The sequence below is a fragment of the Apaloderma vittatum genome, unplaced genomic scaffold, assembly GCF_000703405.1.
Source record: "Apaloderma vittatum isolate BGI_N311 unplaced genomic scaffold, ASM70340v1 scaffold8207, whole genome shotgun sequence".
In the NCBI taxonomy this organism is placed as follows: domain Eukaryota; kingdom Metazoa; phylum Chordata; class Aves; order Trogoniformes; family Trogonidae; genus Apaloderma; species Apaloderma vittatum.
In genome coordinates, this window is record NW_009727773.1 from 4,658 (window position 1) to 24,477 (window position 19,820).

Genomic DNA, 19,820 nt, shown 5'->3' on the forward strand with positions numbered 1-19,820 from the left:
TGGTACTGGATGAGCCAGTAGTTCTCCCGTTTGGTTTCACTCTTTGCCTCCATCTCCAGCTGAAAAACAAACTCAATTCACTCAACAGGCCAAGATAACTTTGCAAGAGTGTTCAGGGCAGCCGAGTCAGACACCTCAGAGGGGAAACCAACACCCCAGGTTGTGCGGGGCGGGCTGAGAGCGCTGTGAAGGGCACGGCTACAGCAGGAGGGGCACTGCTGGCCTTCTGCAGGCCTCTGGTCCCGCTTTGATCCCCACAGCCAGCCTAGGGCTGTGCATCCCTCTGGTTGCTTTGCCCCAGACACTGGAGCTGGTCTCCTGAGGCTCAGGAGAGTCTTCAGGGTTACAACTGCAAGGACCTTGTAGGACTGTGCTCATCCCTCCTTATGACTCCCTTTCCTGACAGGGGATGTCGATGACGATGGTGCCTCACGCTGCACCAGGGAGTGATGTGAATCATGCCCCCGAGAGCTTAGATCAGCACTTCCTGAAATTAAATTAGTCTCTGGATCTGGACACAGCCCCTCAGAAGCCTCCACTGCTCCCCTTTTCTCCTGCGCTGGCTCACGGCCTCTCTCCCTGCAGCCGGCCCATGCGCTTCCTCATCTACAACAACTAATCAGGGGCCTTCGTTACCAGTATTTGTCGCAGCTCTTCTTCCCTTTGCTTCTTCTCTTTGAGCAGCTGCTGCAGCAGGTAGCCGAGTGCTTGGCGTTGCTCTGTGATCACCCCCTGCAACAGAAGGACATCTCTGGCATCCACTCCTCTGTATCCTACGGCTGCAAGAAACCCCCCTGCCCCCCGTTTCCAGCAAAGCACTTACCATACCCAAACCAGCCCCAGCAGATGTGGAAGCCCTGCACGGCACAGGCTTTCAAGCCCAGCTGAACAAACAGCTGGAATCCTCTCCTAGCAGCTGGCATGGCAGACCCAAGCTGCACCCATTTCTTCTGGTCCTGCACCAATTGTTGTCTGGGGGTGCCAACTCCTCACGCATCCCGGGCAGCCTCAGCCTGTGGCAGCTCTTTGTGCCTCCATCAGAAGCTCAATGGCACTACAAGAGTTCGTCATCTCCCCCCTTAACTGAGAAAGACCACTCGAAACTAGGTCTAGGAGCCTGCAGGCATGAAGGACAGGTAAGGTAGCAACCTCTCTGTGCCTCTGGGAAGTTTGCTTTCATTGGGGTCTCACACTGAGCACCACGGGGTACCGGGCTGAGGACAGTCACCACGGCAGCCCCACTGCTGGGAAATGAGGACAGGCTGATTGTCTGAGCTACATCAGACCAGGTTTCATCTCTGTATGGTTCAGTCCCAGCCAGCTCGTGCCTGCTGGGAGGATCGCTACCTGTGCAGAAGCCAGGAGTTATCGGGCAGAAGGACTTCAGATGCCCATGGACAAAGGGACAAGGATTCTGTTAGAGGGCTGACCTCCTAAAGGAGACATGTGGGGAAACCTTCACTGCTCAGCATGTGGACCCTATACAGGGTCAAGGGCCTCTGTTTAAGCAGGAGACAGGAACGCCTGGCTCTCAGAGGCTGATCAGAGAGGCAGGAAAGCTCTGCTGTGCCAGGACCTGCACAGAGGCCAGAGGGACAACTAACGACACTGGGAGCTGCCTCCGCTGGGAAGCCCGACTAACCTTGGGATGAGCTCTCTTGCCCACCTGCACTGTGGACGCCCCACCAGGATCACTCTCTCTGAGACTGACTTTGCAAGAGACCAGCTCAAACATCTCCCTTTCTCGGGGTGCTTTTTGTTCTTCCCACTTTCTAACGATTTATCAAGTTCATTACTAAAGCACTCGTATATTGGGGCAGGGGGAAGCAAGTGTCTGCTGCATGGGAGGTACCACGCAGAACTGCAGAAAAGCTTCTGCCAAAGCACTTTGTGCACTGGGAGGGTTCAGTCACAGAGGGGAACCTTCGGGCTGTGGGGGATCCAGAGAGATGATGCTGTCCTGCACCTCGTTTCCTAGTGCCCCATGTTGACGCTGCAACCATCCTGTGCTGCCTGCTGGGGGCTTGTGCACATCCCTGGAGCTCCTGTGGTCACCCAACACCCAGCTCCTGTTGAACACGCACTTGAACACCTGCCTGGGGCTCCTTGGTCTTCCCTTCACAAGTTTTTGGTGGTCCACCACCATCAGGTCTTCAACCCTGCAGCGTTACACGGAGGACCTGCACTAGTTAAGGTACCATAACGCAAATCTTATACTTCAAGGTGTCCAGCACAGGGCTCAGAGGTAAACCTGGCTCAAGTCAGCGCTTACCAACATTCTGAGTGCACTACTCTGGGAAAGTAAATGATGTTCACTACCAATTTCAGGCTCACTGAACAGGCGACCTAACCTGGCAAACAGCACACGCAAGAAAACGAACAATGCAAAGGCGTAATAACAAAATCGAAAGCCAAGCTGCTTAAGCCAGACTTGATATTCCTCAGTGTGTGATGAAGTCAGCCCATCGAATGGCGGGATGGTCGGGCAGAGCAGCCTGGGAGACAAGACTTAGAAACGAAGGGGGAGAGCTGGCAGCCATCACTGGCAGGTACTTAAAAACACAACACAGCGATGTAAGGAGACACATGGCGCACAGCAGGCAGGCACCTCTGGGACAGGCAACGACTGGATCGCAAAATCCTTCCCCGTCCAGCAAACCTGGAACTGCCCTTTGCTACCAGGGTGGGTTCGTTTATCTCTTCCCTGAAAATGCATCATCACGTTTAGAAGCAGCAGCCACATTCCCACGACAAAGAGGGGTTTGTAGTGTCCTGTGGGCAAGTACCCTTCTGCCTAAGCATAAAACCACCTGGAAACTGCATGGAGCAAAGAAGCAAGTGGAGCTTTTGCGATCCCAGAGCAGAGAGAGGGTGGCGGGGCAGCCCCGGAGCCCTACATACCTGCAGCGTCTCTGTGTCCAGTTCTTGCCTCTTTAACTCCAGCTGTGTCAACTGCAATAACTCTGTTTCTATTAATTTAATCTAAACAGAAGACGAAACATTTTTTTACTGACATTTGCAATGACTTCCATTTATGTTCTTTTAAATTGAGGTCTAACTGTTGCCCTGGGAGGGACGGCACTGCAGAGCCACCCAGAAGTTTTGGGACCCTGCTAATGCCCATCTGTGATGTGTGCTTTTAAGGTCGCTCTTCGCCTCTTGCCTGAGGAGCTGCACCCCCATTCTCTAATTATCTCTCTGCTCTAAGCACCCTCTGCTCAAGCCTAGAAGCATGTTGCCATCGCTTCAAACCTTTTGCAGCCACTCTGGAAGGCAGCAGCTGATGGTGAAAGTCCTCCCAGCACCACCTCTCAAACTGCAAACCCCTAGAGGCAGGGTCCTGCTTTCTAGATGCTCCAGCAAATCCCACAATGACACAGGATTTTTCACGTGGGGCAACTGAGACACAGAGAGGTGAAGCGAGTTGCCCAAGATCCCGCAGCAAAGCCAAGATGAGAGCCCTGCTCACCTATCCGCCAGGCCACCTGCTGTCCCCAGGCCACGCCACCCCCCACGGAATTCCTGCCCACAGCAGGGCTCTGCAGAGGGCTCCTGCCCGTTTGCTGCCTTTGCAGGGTACTGGTGAGGTGGGCTGGAACAAAATCCCAAGGAACTCGTCAAAGAACAAACTCCCTTCCTTTAAAGAGCAAGTGTGAGCAAATTGCAGGGCGAACTCAAGCAATGGGGAGTTGATAGACCCGTCTCCTGGATTGTCCATGCACAGTCCCTGGGCTTCTAGCACAATGCAGAGACTGGCCACTGACTCAATGTACTGAAGCTCTTAAGCTTATCCAACAACTCCTGAGACTTTTCTGCTGGTGTCCGATCAGGAGAGGGAAGATTCTGGAGCACCGTGTCGGAAACCACTCACACATCTTCGTGCATCAACCAACACTATTTTCCCCACCAGCTCTTGCTCTTCCCGCCCCCCACCCTCCATCGCATTGTGCCTTCTGCAGAATGGAGCTGAGAAAGGCAGACTAAGAATGGGAAAGAAAAGGTGAATTTATGGCTTAAGGCGCAGTTCCGACGTGCTGGATGGAGATGCAGTGGACTCATGTGGAAGCAGCAGCCCTGCTAAGTACACAACCTGAAGGAAATCGTAATTGCAATGACAGGGCCAACGCAGGTCTGTCCTCTAGTGACCGCTCTCCAGCACTTCATCCGCATTAGTGCTGAGATGACTGAAGCAAAGGCAATTCCACTACTCCCCAAGAACCAAAACGCGCATCCACACTACTCCTACACAGCTGGGAGACTGTAGTTTCACCAACTGACACTGCCCAACGCTTTGTTACAGAGCTCTCAGCAGTACAAGAGCTCTTCATTCCCTCCAGACCCTGTTCTAAACTCACAGTGCTTCGCTCTTCCTCTGAGGTGTCTCATCGAATGCAGGTGTGAGCTGAGTGGCTGGTTGCTCTTTCCTCTGTTGCTGACTCACCTGGTTCCTGATCTGCCTGTGCATGAGATCCTTCTTCACTTGGAGAGCTTCAAAAGCAGCTTTCTGCATCTCAATCTAAGGGACAGAGAGCATCTTGCTTAGCTTCATAGCTCCAAAGGGGCTACACAACTCTGCGACCTCCCAGTGACTTATCAACAAGCATCTGAACAGTCCTTACTGTGTGCAACAGCGCCCTGATCGCCTCATGACTTAGGTCCCAAAAGGCAAAACCCACTTCACAGACACAGAAGTTACAGTCATGTTCTTCAAACACACATTTTGTAGGGAGTCCCCCTCTTGTTTCCAGCAGCGCTGAGCACCCAGGCTGGGCAACAGGGCATGGCTGCTCAGCACTTCTGAAAAGTGAGCGCAGAGCTCTTGGGTTCCAAATGAGGTATTTGAAAAGGAGGCGAGGCAGTGAAAATGCTTCCTGGAGGCAGCTTGCCCCAAGTCACCCAGGAAAACTGCCAGAAAGACAGGACTTGTGTCCCAAAATTTTCTCTATTAAACACAAGACCAGTTTTGCTTCCTATGGTCTGTGCTGCCACTCTTTCTGAAATCTTGCTGTCTAGCTCAAAAAAATAAAAAATACATACATTTTTCTTTCAACAGCCCTAGTCAGTTAGAATACCAGAAACTCTCAGTCGAGCACAAAGGGTCCTATAAAATAACTTTTGCATGCAGCCCAGCCCTGCCACCGCTGCTCCTGGGATCTGCTCCTGATCCTGCTTTTGTGCGCAGTTGCTTTCCCTCGATCCTCCCCGCAAGCAGTTTGCTCCCTTGCCTACCTGCTGCAAGATCTGACTAACAGCTTTGTTCTGGTCCAGCTGTTGCCAAGCCAGGATTTGCTGGAACTTCTGGTCCATCTCAGCTAGACTGCAAGAAGACGGATTTGCCAGGGAGTTACTGCTGGGTCTGAGACTCTCAATGCAAACAAGAGGAAAAACAGACAACGAGGAATCCAGGGTTGGAGAAACTTGTTACTGAACAAAGGTAACTGAAGGCCGACAGATTTATAAACCTCCTTTCCTACAACCAAACCAAACTTGTGCCACAGACCAAGCCAGAGTCGAAGCATCACTGCCTGCATGTGCACGGCTCAAAGTCCAAGCAGGAGCTCCTGCTACCCGGGCAAGGGCTCGGGTGATGAATTTGCGGGTGGGTGTTCTGCACTGGAGAGCATGGGCTGATGATGGAGACCCTGACACTGTGGCCATACATCGCTTGCACTTGCAGGCAGGACCGTGTCCGCCCACTGCCCTTTGTGGGGTGGGTCACAGGCACACAAGGTTGCTTGTGCTCAGGGCCAGACGCTGTCAGATTCAAGCCAGCACGCGAGCCGGCATGCTCTGTGTACCTACAGCAACGCAGCAAGTCCTGCGGATATACAAACAGCATCCTTGAGACAACACCAGGAGGTGAGGAAAGGAGTTTTCTGCTAGAGTTTGACACTGAACTGGCTAACAGAGCAGGAAGAACAGTCTGATTTCATCCTCCATATCTAACAGAATGCATAAAGTAAAACAAATCGTCTAAAAAAGTGATAGTTGATCCACAGCATGATAAACATGCATATTCTTGTGGTTAGAATGTAGTTCATTGAATCAAATTTGACAGTTTCTTTAAACTGCACTGTCACCTGCTCTTTCACAGCTGTCCCGCCACGTCCCGGCAGCTCCAGGTGTTCCTGAGTGTACATATGGGAACTACACCAGGCACGGCTGGAAAGAAAAAGGGACTTGACAACAGCACCACCAGCCCCAGCCATCTCCCACTGTACCTGGAGCAGGCCTGGCTGATGAGGTCTTGCCGACGAGACTCGTAGCTCATTTGGATGAGCTTGTTCTTGTAGCTCTCAGCCAGCATTTGTTGCATGGCAGCTAGGAGAGAGGAGGGCTGTCAGTCTGCGTCGGGAGCGGGTGTCTAGAACAGGCGCTCATCTATCACTGCTGCTACAGTCACTTGGAATTAACGGTGACTTCTCTCTCATTTCCAACCTGCCCTTGCTTTCTCCACTTCATTCACTTCAGAGCAGACTCCTTCAGCCACAAGAATCACTCAGCTGCAAGAATCGTAGCTATTTACTGAGAAATGAGCTGAGCAAACTCCACTCTGCCTGGGCTTGCGCCTCTTCGGTGCTCAGAGGAGCCTGGCTACAGCTTAGAGACCTCTCGATGGGCTGCAGCTCTGCCCATCCCACTGCGAGTAACCCATCCTGGGGGTAGCAACACGCCCCTCCCACTCCTCTTGCAACCCCAGCAGCTCTGGTCATGGTCATCGTGAGCAGAGAAGGCTCCCCAGCACTGTTGCCTCCTGCCTCACGACCCTGATCAGCTAACATCTGTTCGGTACCTTTGAGCTAGGAAGCACTTGGTGTGCTTACAGCCGGTCTCACAAACTCCTTGCGTGACAGGCTGTAGCTACGCAGGGAGCACAGTTTGCACCTCCAGGAGAACTGGCAGCGAGCAGAAGGTGGAAACAGGGGATCAGCTCTGGCACTCGTGCACCCTGCACCTCCAGAGCAACCAGGTCTTCCTCGCACCCCAAAGAGTTGTCTGGACTTACCGGCCACTTCCCTTCTTCGTAGGTTCTCCGTCTCCTCCTGTGTTATTGCCATCAGCTGCTCCATCCTTATTCTGCCGAATAGACAAGAGCAATTCAGCCACTCCTTCAAACAAGCACTATCTCCCTTCTCCTCCACCCACCCAGCTCAGAGCCCAAAAGCTGGGCAGATTCACCCTGCCAGCTGCTGAGGAAAGCCACGTGCTTATCAGAGACACAAAACTCTCAGTGGTTTCTTGTTAAGGAACCTCTAAGTCTACGGGAGACAGCATAAATTTTGCTCAAAACCACAGGGACAATTGCTTCTTGGACAGGAAAGCTGATCTTTCCAAGGAAAGGTACATCTACCCAACCTGCACACACTCTCACCAAACACAGCGCCTGTTCTATTTTTTGCTTTCCTTTCTCTTGAGGCTTGACGAGCAGTTTGAAGCTGACCTAAGTGAGCAGTGCCACTGAAAGCAGCAGCCTGGCCTCCATTCCCACCTCCCGTGTCCTTGTCCCAGCATGAACACACACACATACAAGGCTACTTCACAGATCACAAACCGGTGTAGCTCAAAAAGTACCCGGCATACAAAGGGATTATCTTCAGCCAGGTCAGTGTCTCCATCCAGTCTACCCTGTTGCAGCACAAACAGTTGGCCAAAGGGAAGGGACAGCACATGGGCAGGGGAGAGCTGCAGACAACCACTTTTGGTGGCAAAGCCAGTTGGCTGAACGGCTGCCTTGCTTTCAACGTTGCCCTCCTAGCCCGTACACGTTACTGGACCATCTTCATAAATGCCTTCCTTTGCAACAGATGTAGCATTTCTGTTGGTCCTTATTAATAGAACACAGGGTTTTGTTTCCAAACGCCTTAGTTAGGATCATTCAGAGATGAAGAAGAGGTAAAATCCCCATCCCATTGGGTAGGGCTAAGACCAGGCACTTCTAGCCTGTTGTTTTGCTTCCAGCAGGCACCAGAACCAGCTGCAGGGACGACATGAACCTTCCCTGACTTAAGGTGGATTCAGGTTGGTGGCTCTGAAAGGAAGGTCCCAGCCCTCTTCGCAGCTTCTTGCCCCTTTTCTAGAAGAGCTTATTTCAAAGACACTCACCTCTCATTCTCCAAGGATTTCAGAATGTCTGAACTTTGTTTCTGCCTAAAGAGACAAAATAAGAGGTTTTCCCTCAGGCACAGAGCAGCTTTAAGCAGGCTGGTAATCTTACACCAGCGCCAACCCATCAGATCTAGGCAGTGGAAGCTTCAAACACTTCAAATTTGCACCTTCCACGAGGAATTCATTTTTTTTCCCACAGCACTGCAAAACTCCAAAAGCACACACAGGTGTGAAACACGATTTTTTAAGGTGTCAAATTCCACTTCCTTTAAATGGGACTTCAGCTGTTCAACAACTAAGGCACCTCTTACAGATACCAATCCTGACCACTTCTGTAACACTCAGGAAGGGCAAAAAAGAACTGCTTAGAACGGGACAAAATAACACGAGCCCCCAGGGGATGGAGATGACTGCAGGACACGCCGGGACCAACCTACCTCTGGTTGTCCTCTAGCAGCTTCTGGACACGGCTGGCAATGCCTTGCTCCGCTTGCTTCAACTGCTGCAGCAGCTTCAGGCGCTCCTCCTCCAAATAGCGCTGGTGCTTCGTCAGATCCTCCTCCAGCCTCATCTGGTCCTAGGCCAAAGCAAGAGGGAACCAAAGCAGAAAATGGTCAGTTTAGGAAGGGCAATGCCTTGTAGGGGGCCCGTCCAGAGGAGACCTACTTCTCTCACGGTCTGCAGTATCTCATCCTTCTGGCTGTTGATCTGCTGGACGAGCAGAGCATGTTCTCTTTGCCCCATGTTCAGGCGCCGCTCAAATTCCAGCTTCTCCTGCATTTTTTTTTCCTGAGAGGAGGAAGAGAAAGATGAGTGCGAGAAATCAGTAGAGTGCTGGCTCTGCTCCTTCCCAGGCAAGACCAAATTCCGGCACAGCAATCGTCTCAACTACAATAATGCAAGCGAAGCAGCAAACAGGAGGCTTGGCTATAGAATGGAAACATTCTTTCCTCAGGAACCCCAAAACTGCGAAGCAGAAGCTGCTGCTCTCTTTACGAGTGTCCCCAAACTTTCCCCAACTCGTTGCAAAGTCATGAAGCCAAAGTCCTCGGGCATCAACCTATATGACTGAAAGAGTCAATACAAACACCCAGAGGGAAGCCCAGAAATGAAGGTTGTGTTTAATCCCCGATGGCACGGGCACAGTGAAGGCAGCGGCCAGGGACGAGCAGCTCGGGCCAAGAGGAGAGGTGAGCTGCATGACAGAAGCTTCAGGTTATTTCAAAGGGAGCCTTGCACAGGCAAAGATGTAAAGATCCGTAAAATACAAAAACGCAGCCAGGTGAGGGGAACGGAGCAATGAAGCAAGGAACACTACGAAAGAGCAGGAACAGCAGCTCTATGAGCCAAGGGGTCAAGGTGCCAGCCACTGAGGGGCTGAGATGTACTGAGCTGTCTGTGCACAGACTGCTCGCACATCTGCCCCCCTTCTGTGAAAAACAAACGGAGCTTTCAGCACAGAGAAGCAACAAAAAAGCCACATAGTGCGAAAGCCTCTGGACCCAGCTCTGCAAACACACACTGATAGAAACTGGAACTGCTCGCTCAAGAGAGAGGCTGCCGCCCATCAGCTGCCTGTGTCAGTGACTCAGCCACAGATTCCCCCACGCCCCCACTTGTCTTCTGCAGCGAGGAGGTTCTGTAACCCCCCAGCGGGGGCTTCTGGAAGAACTCAGCTCTCAAACTGTTCAGTTTTGGCTGAGAAACCAGACAAAGGCAGGGAAAACAAGAAAGAAAAAATGGAGCTACTCTGCAGACAAAAGCATTTGCGGGTGTTCACCCTTACCTTCCTCTTCTCATAATCCAAGAACTTGTTCTGAAAAATAAACAATATCAGTAGACAGTTACTCCCAGACGGAATTTTTGTAGATATTATTACCCCACATTATATCTTCCCCTAACTGAGTAAAGACATCAACCAAAGGCACAAGAAGATTAACAGAGCCATGAAGTCCAGTCATTCATCTTCCTCTGGGGACAAAGAAATTCACTCTCTACTTGCTACACAGCACAGCAATTAGCAGAGCTTATCATAACGACACGCCTTTCCCAGGCAGGGCTGGCCATGTCTAGCACTTGGCTGGGCATCACAAGGTTCTTCTGCAGTTTGCTGTGAAGGGCTGGTGCACTAAGTGCTGTGAGATCAGTTGATGGAGGGGAGAAGCAAACCCCAAACCCTCTGGGCACGGTGTCACACATCGTGCAGCCTCACCTGCCACTCGCTCTCCTCCTCCAAGTACTTCTGCACTGCCCTGTCCACCCCATCCACTGATGTTCCTTCTCCATCCCTCTCCAGCGCGGGGAGCAGGTATTGCGAGGGAGGGTAGTAGGCAATTCCACACTCTGGAAGGTATCGGACACAAAAGAAGAAGACTTGGTGCTTAAAGACCCCCCGGCAGCACCGCTGAGGACTGGCTGGCACGTGAGACTGCTTCCAAGCGTGCTCCCTCTCCCCACACACAGATGAGCTCCTGAAAGAACTCCTCCAGCTTGGGCAGGCTTAGCGGCAAGAAGCTCTGAGAGGAGACAGGGCCACCCCAACCCCACCGGGAAGAGCATCAAAGCTGACCTGGTCAGATAGAAATGCTTCGCTCACAAGGGCACAGGCAAATTGGCTTCTGCAGGGCTGTAAATGTTACTGCCCCTACTAAAACAAGCCCTGACTCCCCCTTTATTTCAGGGATTAGCAATGTCTGGCAAGGCACTTCCCCGGTACAAAACCTCTTCCAAATCTTCCAGTCTGTATCAAATTCAATGTTTACAAGGTCACAGTATATTATCTTTGTCCTCTGAGTTTTCCATCTGGTTTCACCTTTGTCTTACCAAACCATCAGCCTGCAGCCCCCCATGCCCCTTCTCACAGAAAATGAGGGTGGAAGGGATCTCGAGTGACTACTGAGTCCCTGTCCTTGCCCCAAGACCTGGACAATGCTTGGTCCTCCCACTTGAGAAAATACAAAGGAGAAAACAAAATCTCTGGGAGATGCAACGACTTCTTATGGTCAAATAGCCTCGGACTCAGCTATTCTGGTGTTTTAAGAAAACCATGATAAATTTCAGTGTGACAGAAAGAATCAAGTCTCAGGGAAGGACTCCTGTTCTGCTGTCTGCCAGTAAAGACACAGAACTCACTGACCGGCCTGCCACGCGTGCAGAGCATCAGAAACCACCCCAAGCAGAAGCAACCCGAGGTTTGTCTTTTGATAATGCCACCTCTGAACACACCACAGCACCCGAGGAGAGCACAGGGCAGGCCCCGAGTTCTCGCTGCCATCCCCAGACTCTTCTTCCTTACCTTTGCAGAGGAACTGCTGAATGGACTCTGTACCTGCACTGCAAACCTCAGCTGGCGGGTAGGTCATGGAAGAAGCATCCAAGACGAGCGTCTCCGAAAGAGAACACACAGAGCTGCAGGTTATTCTGGTGGCCCAGCCAGAGTAACCAACTGCTGTTATCCTTGCAGCTCCTCAGAACTTCACTTATGGACTGATAATTTCACATTACCCTTAACTGTGACATAAATACGAGTTTGTGTTAATTCCCACTGAGTGTTTTGACACCTTTCAGAGGTGACTCTGCTGTCTCTTATTTGGGAGCTTCTGAGCTGCTCCTTCTGTGGAACATCTCCCTTCTCAATTACAGAAATTTTCTACTGATTTCTGTACGCTGGAGCCCCTACGCACGATAAATGGAAGGTGGTACAAAGGACAGGGTGAGAAGAGGGCTACCAGTAAGAGCAAGTGGGAGGACCATTTGCTGTTTTGTCCCCACCATGGCCACCGAAAGTACCTGATGTTGCCTCCTGTAGAGAAGGGAGGCCCAGAAAAGAACCATTTTATCAAGCACAGGGGAGCGAGTTGCACAGATCCCTTATCTCAGAGACTGCCCACAAGAGACAAGAAGCCCAATGTCGTGTGTTGGAGGCACTTATTTGCATCCCCCACGCTGGTGTGGGAGTCAGCCCCGTTGCCTGACGTTTGCACAGTTCAGTACTGACAAGTTTGGTGGCCAGAATGTAACACATCTGTCAAAATCTTGATGCTTGTCTCATTCTGAACGTGCACTCCAGGGAGCCAGAAACCCACGGAGGCTGACGACGAGTCAGAGATCTGTCACAGCAACGGAGGTAAAAAAAACTCATTGGAAATACCCCATCTGGTCATTTAGAATCAGCCTTGGTGGAAAGTGGCCGAGTCGGCCGGAGCCCAGGGGCACAGCTCGTGCTCTCAGAGAGGCAGCCTCAGCAGAACACACCTGGGGAGTCACTCCCTGTGGGTTATTTTTGTCACAGTTAAGCCACGGCAAAAGGGGATCAGAAAACGTTAAAGCAGGAGGGGTAGGCAAAAGCTGTTCTGGACACCATGAAGCCAGGTAAGCCCTGTTACAATCCCCCACAGTGGGTCCTGCCCAAGGCCTAAAAATCCACTTTCTGTGCTAATTTTATTCTCGTACTGAGCAAGCAGGAAGGGAAGCAGAACAAACAGCCTGTGAAGGGGACGGACAGACAGGGCTGGCCGGGCACGTACCTCCAGCGTGCGGACATGAGCCAGCACCCGCGGCAGCTCCTGCAGCGCGTTCTCGCTGACATCCAGAGTGTGCAAACTCCGCAAGCCGCTCACGGTAGCCGGCAGCTCCTTCAGCCTGTTACCTAGAGAGAGAGAAAAGTCATGTAGTGCCACGTAACTTTCCCAAAGCAGGACCCAGCGAGTTCCTCTGCTGGAATACCAAACCACAACACACATATGACCTATTCTTTACATTCTATTGCAGGGACGGGGCTGTTGTGGGTCATGCAAGGGCTCCGAAGGCTGCCACTGCCCACCGAGGGAAACGGGCATCAAGATCTACTCACACACAACCCAAGAGCACAGGTCCAGCAGCACTTCCTCATGTGGAATCTACTGAGGTGAGTGCTGCAGGCTGGATCTGTGCTATCAGGAGAATATTCGCAATGTGAAGTTCTTCTTCCCTCCAGTGCAAGTACCAGAGGTGGAAGGAAGGAGACTGAGTGTGGGGCTGCAGACCCAGCGGTCGGAGGTGAGGTGCTGCAGATGGATCCAGCAATGAACGGAGCTGCACCTCCAGCTTCCTCGCCCTCCACTTCCCTTCTGTTCCAGCAACAGCTCCCTGTAACAGAGCCTCATTTTTCTCCCAAATTTATGGCACTGCCTATGTGGAAAACACCCAGGAGTCTTGAAAAGAAGTACAGTTGTGACCTTTGTGTTAGGGCTCTGCAGACCTGGCAAGGATACGTGGGCTCACAGGATCGAGCTCTGGGTGTTGGTGGACTTCATTCAGTTTATCCAGGCTGGCTGTTCTACTTGCTTTACTGAACTGCTTCTGCCAAAGATCTACTATTTTTATTACACTTGAATCTGCACAGGCAGATTTCTTAGGTTAGTCTGAATCTTTACGCAGAGAGGACAAGCCCTGGCCTGGGACTCCTCTCGCAGGGTACACCCAGTGCTCCCAGCTCGAGGCTGGTCTCATGGTCACCGAGGAGGACACGTGCCTCCAGCCCTCTTGGCAGGAGTGAGGCTCTGAAATGTTGTTCAGGTGCTGCTGAGATCAGGCACGATGACCCAACAACCTCTCCTTCGAGAAAAGGCAATGAGCAGAATGGAAACATCATACGGAGCAAGTTTGACCCAAGAGCCATGAGTTGAACCACGGCAGAGCATGTGTGCATTTGCTAAGAGGCAGTCCAACCACCCCAGTTACTCCTAATAACTCAGGAAGGTTTTAGCAGTCATTGTCAGCTTAGATGAAAATCAGCCCACGGCAGGGCAAGTGGAACTACATGATCTTTAAGGTCCTTTCTAACCCAAGCCATTCTGTGATCTCTCCTGCTTTGCCAACTACTCGAATTCAAATCTTTCTTGTGTCCTTCCTTAGCATTTATAGTGCAAACCATTCTGTGCTTGCTCTGGCTGAAATGAATAATTACTAATGCAACTCAACAGGACTCAGGTAGTTAGCGGTGCTTTGCCCACAGCACCGACAAGAAACACGTGCCGTACCTTTCACATTGAGCAGCTGGAGCTGGGCAAGGTCTCCTATAGATTGTGGAAGAGATTTTAAAAGATTCCTTTCAAGGTTTAGGACCTAAAGTATTAACAGAAAAGACATTCAGGGTCTCAGGTCTTCCACACATTTATGCTTTGGGGACCACCTTCAACTGGAAATTGGTTTTAGGTAATACTTTCCAAGTTAGAAAAAAACCCAAAACACAAACAAATCAGAAACCAAATATTTCCAGTAGTCCGGGTTAGCTACTACAGGCAGTGAGAAACCCTCCTCACAAGCACCAGCAGCAGTAGGTGCTGAACACTGATGCACCAGCAGCGTCCCCCTGCTCCAGGGCAGCGCTTCCCACCCGGCTCCCACCAGGGAGCAGTGACTGGAGCTAGAGCTGCCCCCCGCACTATGACACGCCGCACCGGCTTCTCAACATAAGCACACCAGGGAGAACGGTAAAACCTGAGTAATTTGGCAAATCGAGAGGACTGGAAGCTCCAGCCCTGCTCGCTCCCAGCAGCCGCTGGGCAGTGTGAGCCACCTGGACTGACAGCCCTCGCACTAAGCGGCACATCTGCCCTTCCCCTGCTCTTCTGCTTTTCTCCTGCGCTTCTCCCGCTCTCCCACCCCAACAAACCAGTTTAACAGCAACAGCCAAATCAATGAAGTAGATCTGACAATACGAGCACCATCACGTAAGCTGCGATTAATTATCAAATAGAGCAGCCCCATATTCTTGCTGCCCTGTGACGTATCTTTTACCTGAAGAGATGTCAGCTGGCCAATAGCCAGCTGGTTGTCATGCAGGTCCAGAACCTGGAAGAGCAGATGACTTCACCAAACAAGGTTGGGAAAAGAAGTCATGGTGCAAGAATGTCTGTCTCCCTGGGAGGTAACCCTGCGAGAGGCAGGTTTCACACCTTCTTACCGATTCTTGGCAAAGACAGTGAGACAGAAGGGATTTGTTTGGGTTGGAGGGTTTTAATGCAGCTCAAGTGCAAGGAAAACAGGCTGCAGATTCACAATTACCTTCACAGTTATGAGACTCAGGAGGCTGCAGGACTTTGGAACTAAAGATGTCAGATTATTCGTATGAATAATCAGCACCTGAGGAGGAAAAATCCCGTTGAAACATGAACACAAGAGATGCTGCTGTCTAGAACAAGCACAGGTTTTAAGATTTAATTGTGGAGGCTGTATAAGCGCTTAATATCTTATTCAATATGATATAAAATAGGAAAGCAATAGGTGGATTTTCACAGAAGGTCAAACGTTTAAGATGACATCTAAACAAGGCCCCACTTTGCTACAGGAGAAATTGCTTTACATAGCTAAGATGGAAACAATGACCTCTCAGAAGTTAGCTCTAAATCACACAGACAAGATTAGTTGTCCCCAGATTGCTCAATATATAGTATCATACAAGTGGCCAAGCTCTTTACAAGCAAACTTCTTCTGAAGCAACATATACTCAGCCACATGCGGTCATTTCAGTAAGACTCAAGCACAATAATAGAATTATCTAATACTTTCTGATTGCAACATTACCTTTTTTTGCAAGACTTTACAAGTTGCGAAGGCCCCATAAGGAACCTAAAAAAGCAATTAAAAAATAGTCACGTCAGACTTCTCAAGACACTGCCTTTGTAAGAGCTTCTACAGTATCTGTCTGGAAAGTGTGAAAAATTAACTTCAGTGAAAATACAAGTGATGCTTAAAATTCCTGGCCTGGGGTGCCAGGATTTCCTAGTGAGCTTCCATTTAAACAGCTTGCTGTTTAAACAGAGCGTGGCCCTGTCGCACACAGCATGGAACAGACTGAGGCTTAGGCAGAAGTCCAGGTTTTGCATGATTTAATATTCAGTGACTCAAGAGCTCAGGCATATTTTCAGTTAGTCATCATATAAATGTATTCCATGGTTTTGCAGCCTCGGCAAACACACTGCAGTGGGCTGAGAAAGGCGAGCGACAGGCAGGACTGAGTGTCCTCAGGCTCTGCAGGAGAAGGGCAGGCAGAAAAGGGATATTCCAGCAAATCCAGCCCATGCCAGCCAAGGCTCTGAGCATCACGACCTGCTCTACAGCACGGAACTAGCAGCAGCCAAATTGCTGCCCAGGGTTAATTTGAAGATCAAACCGACGGCTTGCTTTATTTATTGGAAGTGTAAAGGCTAAAAAGAAGACAAGCAAGACAGAGTTTTCCGATATCAATCCAGAAGGAGCCACTGGGGATCCAAGACCTGCTGCGGCTGTGAACGGAGCTGGCTCGGTGAGCACCTTCTGTCGGCCACCCCTTTGCCCAGCCTGTCCCACACAGCTCACAAACCTACACACGGGATGCTGCTGGCTTCTGATCTTGGACCAAAACACCCCAAAGCCTCAGCAAAGCCATCTCATACCGCACAGCAGACAGTCATCCTCTCCAGGATGGTCCCAAATCTCTCCCCAAAGAGCAATGCGATGTCCATTAGCTCATTCAGCAAAGGCAAAAGGTTACAGGGGTTCCAACAGGTTTTAGGACAGCAGGACAATGAATAAAAACTGGAAGTGAAATAGAAATGGGCTCCTGCTTAACAGGACTGCTGGGCTGCCAGGATGAAAAGCTGTGTCTCCTCTGCAAGCCTGGCAACCTGTCACCAAATGCTCACACTCCAGCAGACAGATTGTTCCTAATTCAGTCAGCCGCCAGAAAAGAAGCCAAGCTGGAAGTGAGATTTCCGTCCTTAACCAGCAGCCTGGTATCAGGGATTTTCACTTACACATGAAAATAAGCGCAAGTGGCAGACTTGGTAGCTCTAAGGTTAGAAAGAATCAGTAAACATATTCCCTTATGTCTTGCAAAAGTGATCTACGAGATCCTGAACTCGGGTCCTACCAAGATATTGGTGAAGGGTACAAGACCACTCTGCTCTTCCCACCTTGTCAGATCTAAAAGGATTCCCAGGACAGAAACATTGTTGGAAGGACAGGCCATTGCTCACAAAAAAACAGCAGAAGCAGCCCTCACCTGAAAGCCAGCGCTCAGCAGACATAGGAAGAAGCAGACCAGTAACACGGCCATTTCTGTCTCAAGGCTCATGATACTAAATCTGTCAGTCGGTAACAAGAAGCACACAGAGAACTCGGACCCATGAGCTAACACCGGACGTTGTAGAGAACATACCTCTGCGAGTTCACACTTGGATATGTCAAGAACATCATCAGCACCAGCTTCTTTTGCCTGGAGAGAGAAGATACACACCCAAAGAATTAGACCGTACAGAAACACATGGCCTCTTGCGGCATATTGACTGGCCCCTTCCCAGAAAATGCGTTTACAGGTCTCTGCCACAGCTATACAGCTCAATGATGACATCAGAAGCAAAGGGTGTGCTGCTACAGCTGCAGCAAGCAAAAGGAACCAGGAAACCAAACTGCAGAAAAGCCCTTTTGGTGCGACAAATGAGTTTCTGCGTGAAGAACCAAAGTACATCCTAATTCTGCCATTTTCACTGAAAGGATGTGGAAAGAAAATGATGGGTTGTCAAGAGAAGCCCTTCCACCCCAGCCTGTAAAGAGCCTGCTGTGTCACTGTTCCGCAGCAGATCGACCCTCTTCTGAACCGTACACAGCAACCAAAATAACCCACTACTGCCTTTTTGCTTCCCCAGGACCTGCAGGGCCAGTTCTGCTCTGTAAGAAGGAGCAAGGATCAACGCTTCTATACAAAAGTGGGTTTCCGTGTTCAGATCAACCACATCCAACCCAGCTGCTAACAGCAATGAACCTCACTGTGAGCAGGATCATGTCTCTGGGTTATTTTCCTAAACAAAAGGTACCACATGAGGCAATAAAATCTGCTTGTGGTCTCTGTTGAGTCTTCAGAACTGCGTATCTGACCCTAATCTAAGCACATGCCATACAGAACTACTCCTAGAACAAGCAACTGAGCCATCCCTCCCCAGCCCCACAGGAACAGAACCCTCCAACTGAATGAATTCCCTAAAACTGGTTTCATTGGTGGTACATAACAAAGCCTGCCTCTCCACCTTACAGACATCCCACAGGCATAATTTTGTCACTTTTAAAACGCAGGCGCCTCTTGGGTAGAGCACAGCAGATCTCCTATGCTGGCACTGGTCCGGAGCTCCTCTCCTACAGCAGAATAAGTGAAATAACTCAACAGAAGACTGCTTTCAGGAAGCCAAATTTAATTCCATGGCTGCTGTAAGGCAAATCATTCTGCTGATCTCGCTGGCATGACAGCAACCTGATGAGGATCTGCGCCAGAGGATCCTGGCCAAATCTCAGTCCAGGAAAACAAACAGCAGTGTCTAGCAAGTTAATCCTCTGAATGATAGGAAGAAAAGAAATAATAATGAGAAGCAAAAGAGGGGCACAGGGAAAGCCCGGTATGATGGGAAAGGGGTGGGAAAAGCCAACTGAGAGATCTGTAAGAGTGAAGGGGCAGAGGAGGAAGGAGGGATGGAGTCCCTAATGTGGGCTGGCACGTGGGGAGGGGTGGAGGATGTTACATGGAACCACGGCAGCAGAGAGGGATGGGAGCAGCATGAAGCAGATGGAAGGGAGATGGGGAGAGCAGGAATTCCCTGATGTACATCAGGAAGACGATGTGTCGGTGAGATCCGTAACACAATCAGTAACTGGTAACGTGGGGGACGTACCGATTCACCTGGCATCCAGGGCTAGACACAGAGAACAACAGACCTTGGTGCTGCTTACCAGGCACATTTGGTATTCAAGGCGCTTCCGAGCATCCTCGCTGGGTTTCTTCTTGCGGAAGAAGAGTGGCATCTTCAGTTTTGACTATAGCTCCAGCTCAGTGGCACAAATGACCAGAATAAATAAAGGCAGACGGCTCCTGGACTACAGAACTGTGCTCTAACAAGTGAGGGGGGGGGAGAAGAAAAAAGAAAAAAGTCAGTGTCTCAGCAATTGTCTTTGTTTAAGCCCTTCTCTGGCTTGATCAAACAGGCTGATCCCAGCAAACTAAAACAGGACAGGAACTAAAAAAGCCATAACTGTGTCAAGAGATCAAGCACCAGGGCCAATTAAACATTGCTTCTCACCCAGCAAAGGTCCACGGCCGAAGGGTTAACACAAGCTGCAAAAGCCCTGCTGTGTCTTGGCCACCCCTGTGCAAGATAAATTCAGCTGAAACATGTACAGAGAAAGGCTGTTGATTGATCAGGAAATCGCAGGGTCTGCTCTAAGACAGGAACTAAAAAAGCCATAACTGTGTCAAGAGATCAAGCACCAGGGCCAATTAAACATTGCTTCTCAGCTTCAGGGGTTGACTCAAGTTAAAAAATCACTTGATTTATTTGTTTTCCAGGCAGGAGCAGCCTCATGCAGGAACACTTTCCCCATTTTAATCACACAGCGAGATGGAAAGACTCTGCTTAAACACCTAATAGCTTAAAATCATATATTTAGTAAGCTTATAAAGCCAAATCTTTTTTCCAACAGCCTAACAACTGCCTGCAAAGCTCACAGAACCTAACTCTGACTACAAACCAGAGCCAATCGGCCCCTTCCCAGGTGCTCAGGAGCTTCTCCCAGGCTGTGTGTCTCCAGGTCAGGTTGCCAGGCTCCATTCCAAGCTTACACGGCTGCCAGACCTTCCCCAAAATGGTTGTTCCAGGCCACTACAGGACTGAGAGCTGGAGAATGTTCTCCTGCTAATTCACCTGGAC

At 50.4% G+C, this 19,820-nt stretch overlaps 1 protein-coding gene across 1 annotated transcript in view; it reads right to left on the bottom strand.

Moving 5' to 3' along the window:
- LRSAM1 (leucine rich repeat and sterile alpha motif containing 1) overlaps nucleotides 1-18,918 on the bottom strand; it is a 21,139-nt gene extending 2,221 nt beyond the window's left edge. Inside the window, exons 1-20 of the mRNA XM_009873803.1 lie at nucleotides 18,847-18,918; nucleotides 17,288-17,344; nucleotides 15,673-15,717; nucleotides 15,154-15,231; nucleotides 14,887-14,940; nucleotides 14,127-14,211; nucleotides 12,633-12,754; nucleotides 11,402-11,492; nucleotides 10,319-10,449; nucleotides 9,893-9,922; nucleotides 8,773-8,895; nucleotides 8,544-8,683; nucleotides 8,104-8,148; nucleotides 7,007-7,077; nucleotides 6,222-6,321; nucleotides 5,230-5,317; nucleotides 4,442-4,516; nucleotides 2,902-2,982; nucleotides 637-732; nucleotides 1-59 (exon numbers count right to left, since the gene is read on the bottom strand). The exon at nucleotides 1-59 is cut by the window's left edge and continues 61 nt beyond it. Of these exons, the coding sequence (XP_009872105.1) occupies nucleotides 1-59; nucleotides 637-732; nucleotides 2,902-2,982; nucleotides 4,442-4,516; nucleotides 5,230-5,317; nucleotides 6,222-6,321; nucleotides 7,007-7,077; nucleotides 8,104-8,148; nucleotides 8,544-8,683; nucleotides 8,773-8,895; nucleotides 9,893-9,922; nucleotides 10,319-10,449; nucleotides 11,402-11,492; nucleotides 12,633-12,754; nucleotides 14,127-14,211; nucleotides 14,887-14,940; nucleotides 15,154-15,231; nucleotides 15,673-15,717; nucleotides 17,288-17,344; nucleotides 18,847-18,918 (1,643 nt within the window). The remainder of the gene's footprint in view (nucleotides 60-636; nucleotides 733-2,901; nucleotides 2,983-4,441; nucleotides 4,517-5,229; nucleotides 5,318-6,221; nucleotides 6,322-7,006; nucleotides 7,078-8,103; nucleotides 8,149-8,543; nucleotides 8,684-8,772; nucleotides 8,896-9,892; nucleotides 9,923-10,318; nucleotides 10,450-11,401; nucleotides 11,493-12,632; nucleotides 12,755-14,126; nucleotides 14,212-14,886; nucleotides 14,941-15,153; nucleotides 15,232-15,672; nucleotides 15,718-17,287; nucleotides 17,345-18,846) is intronic.
- Between the last annotated feature and the right edge of the window lie 902 nt (nucleotides 18,919-19,820).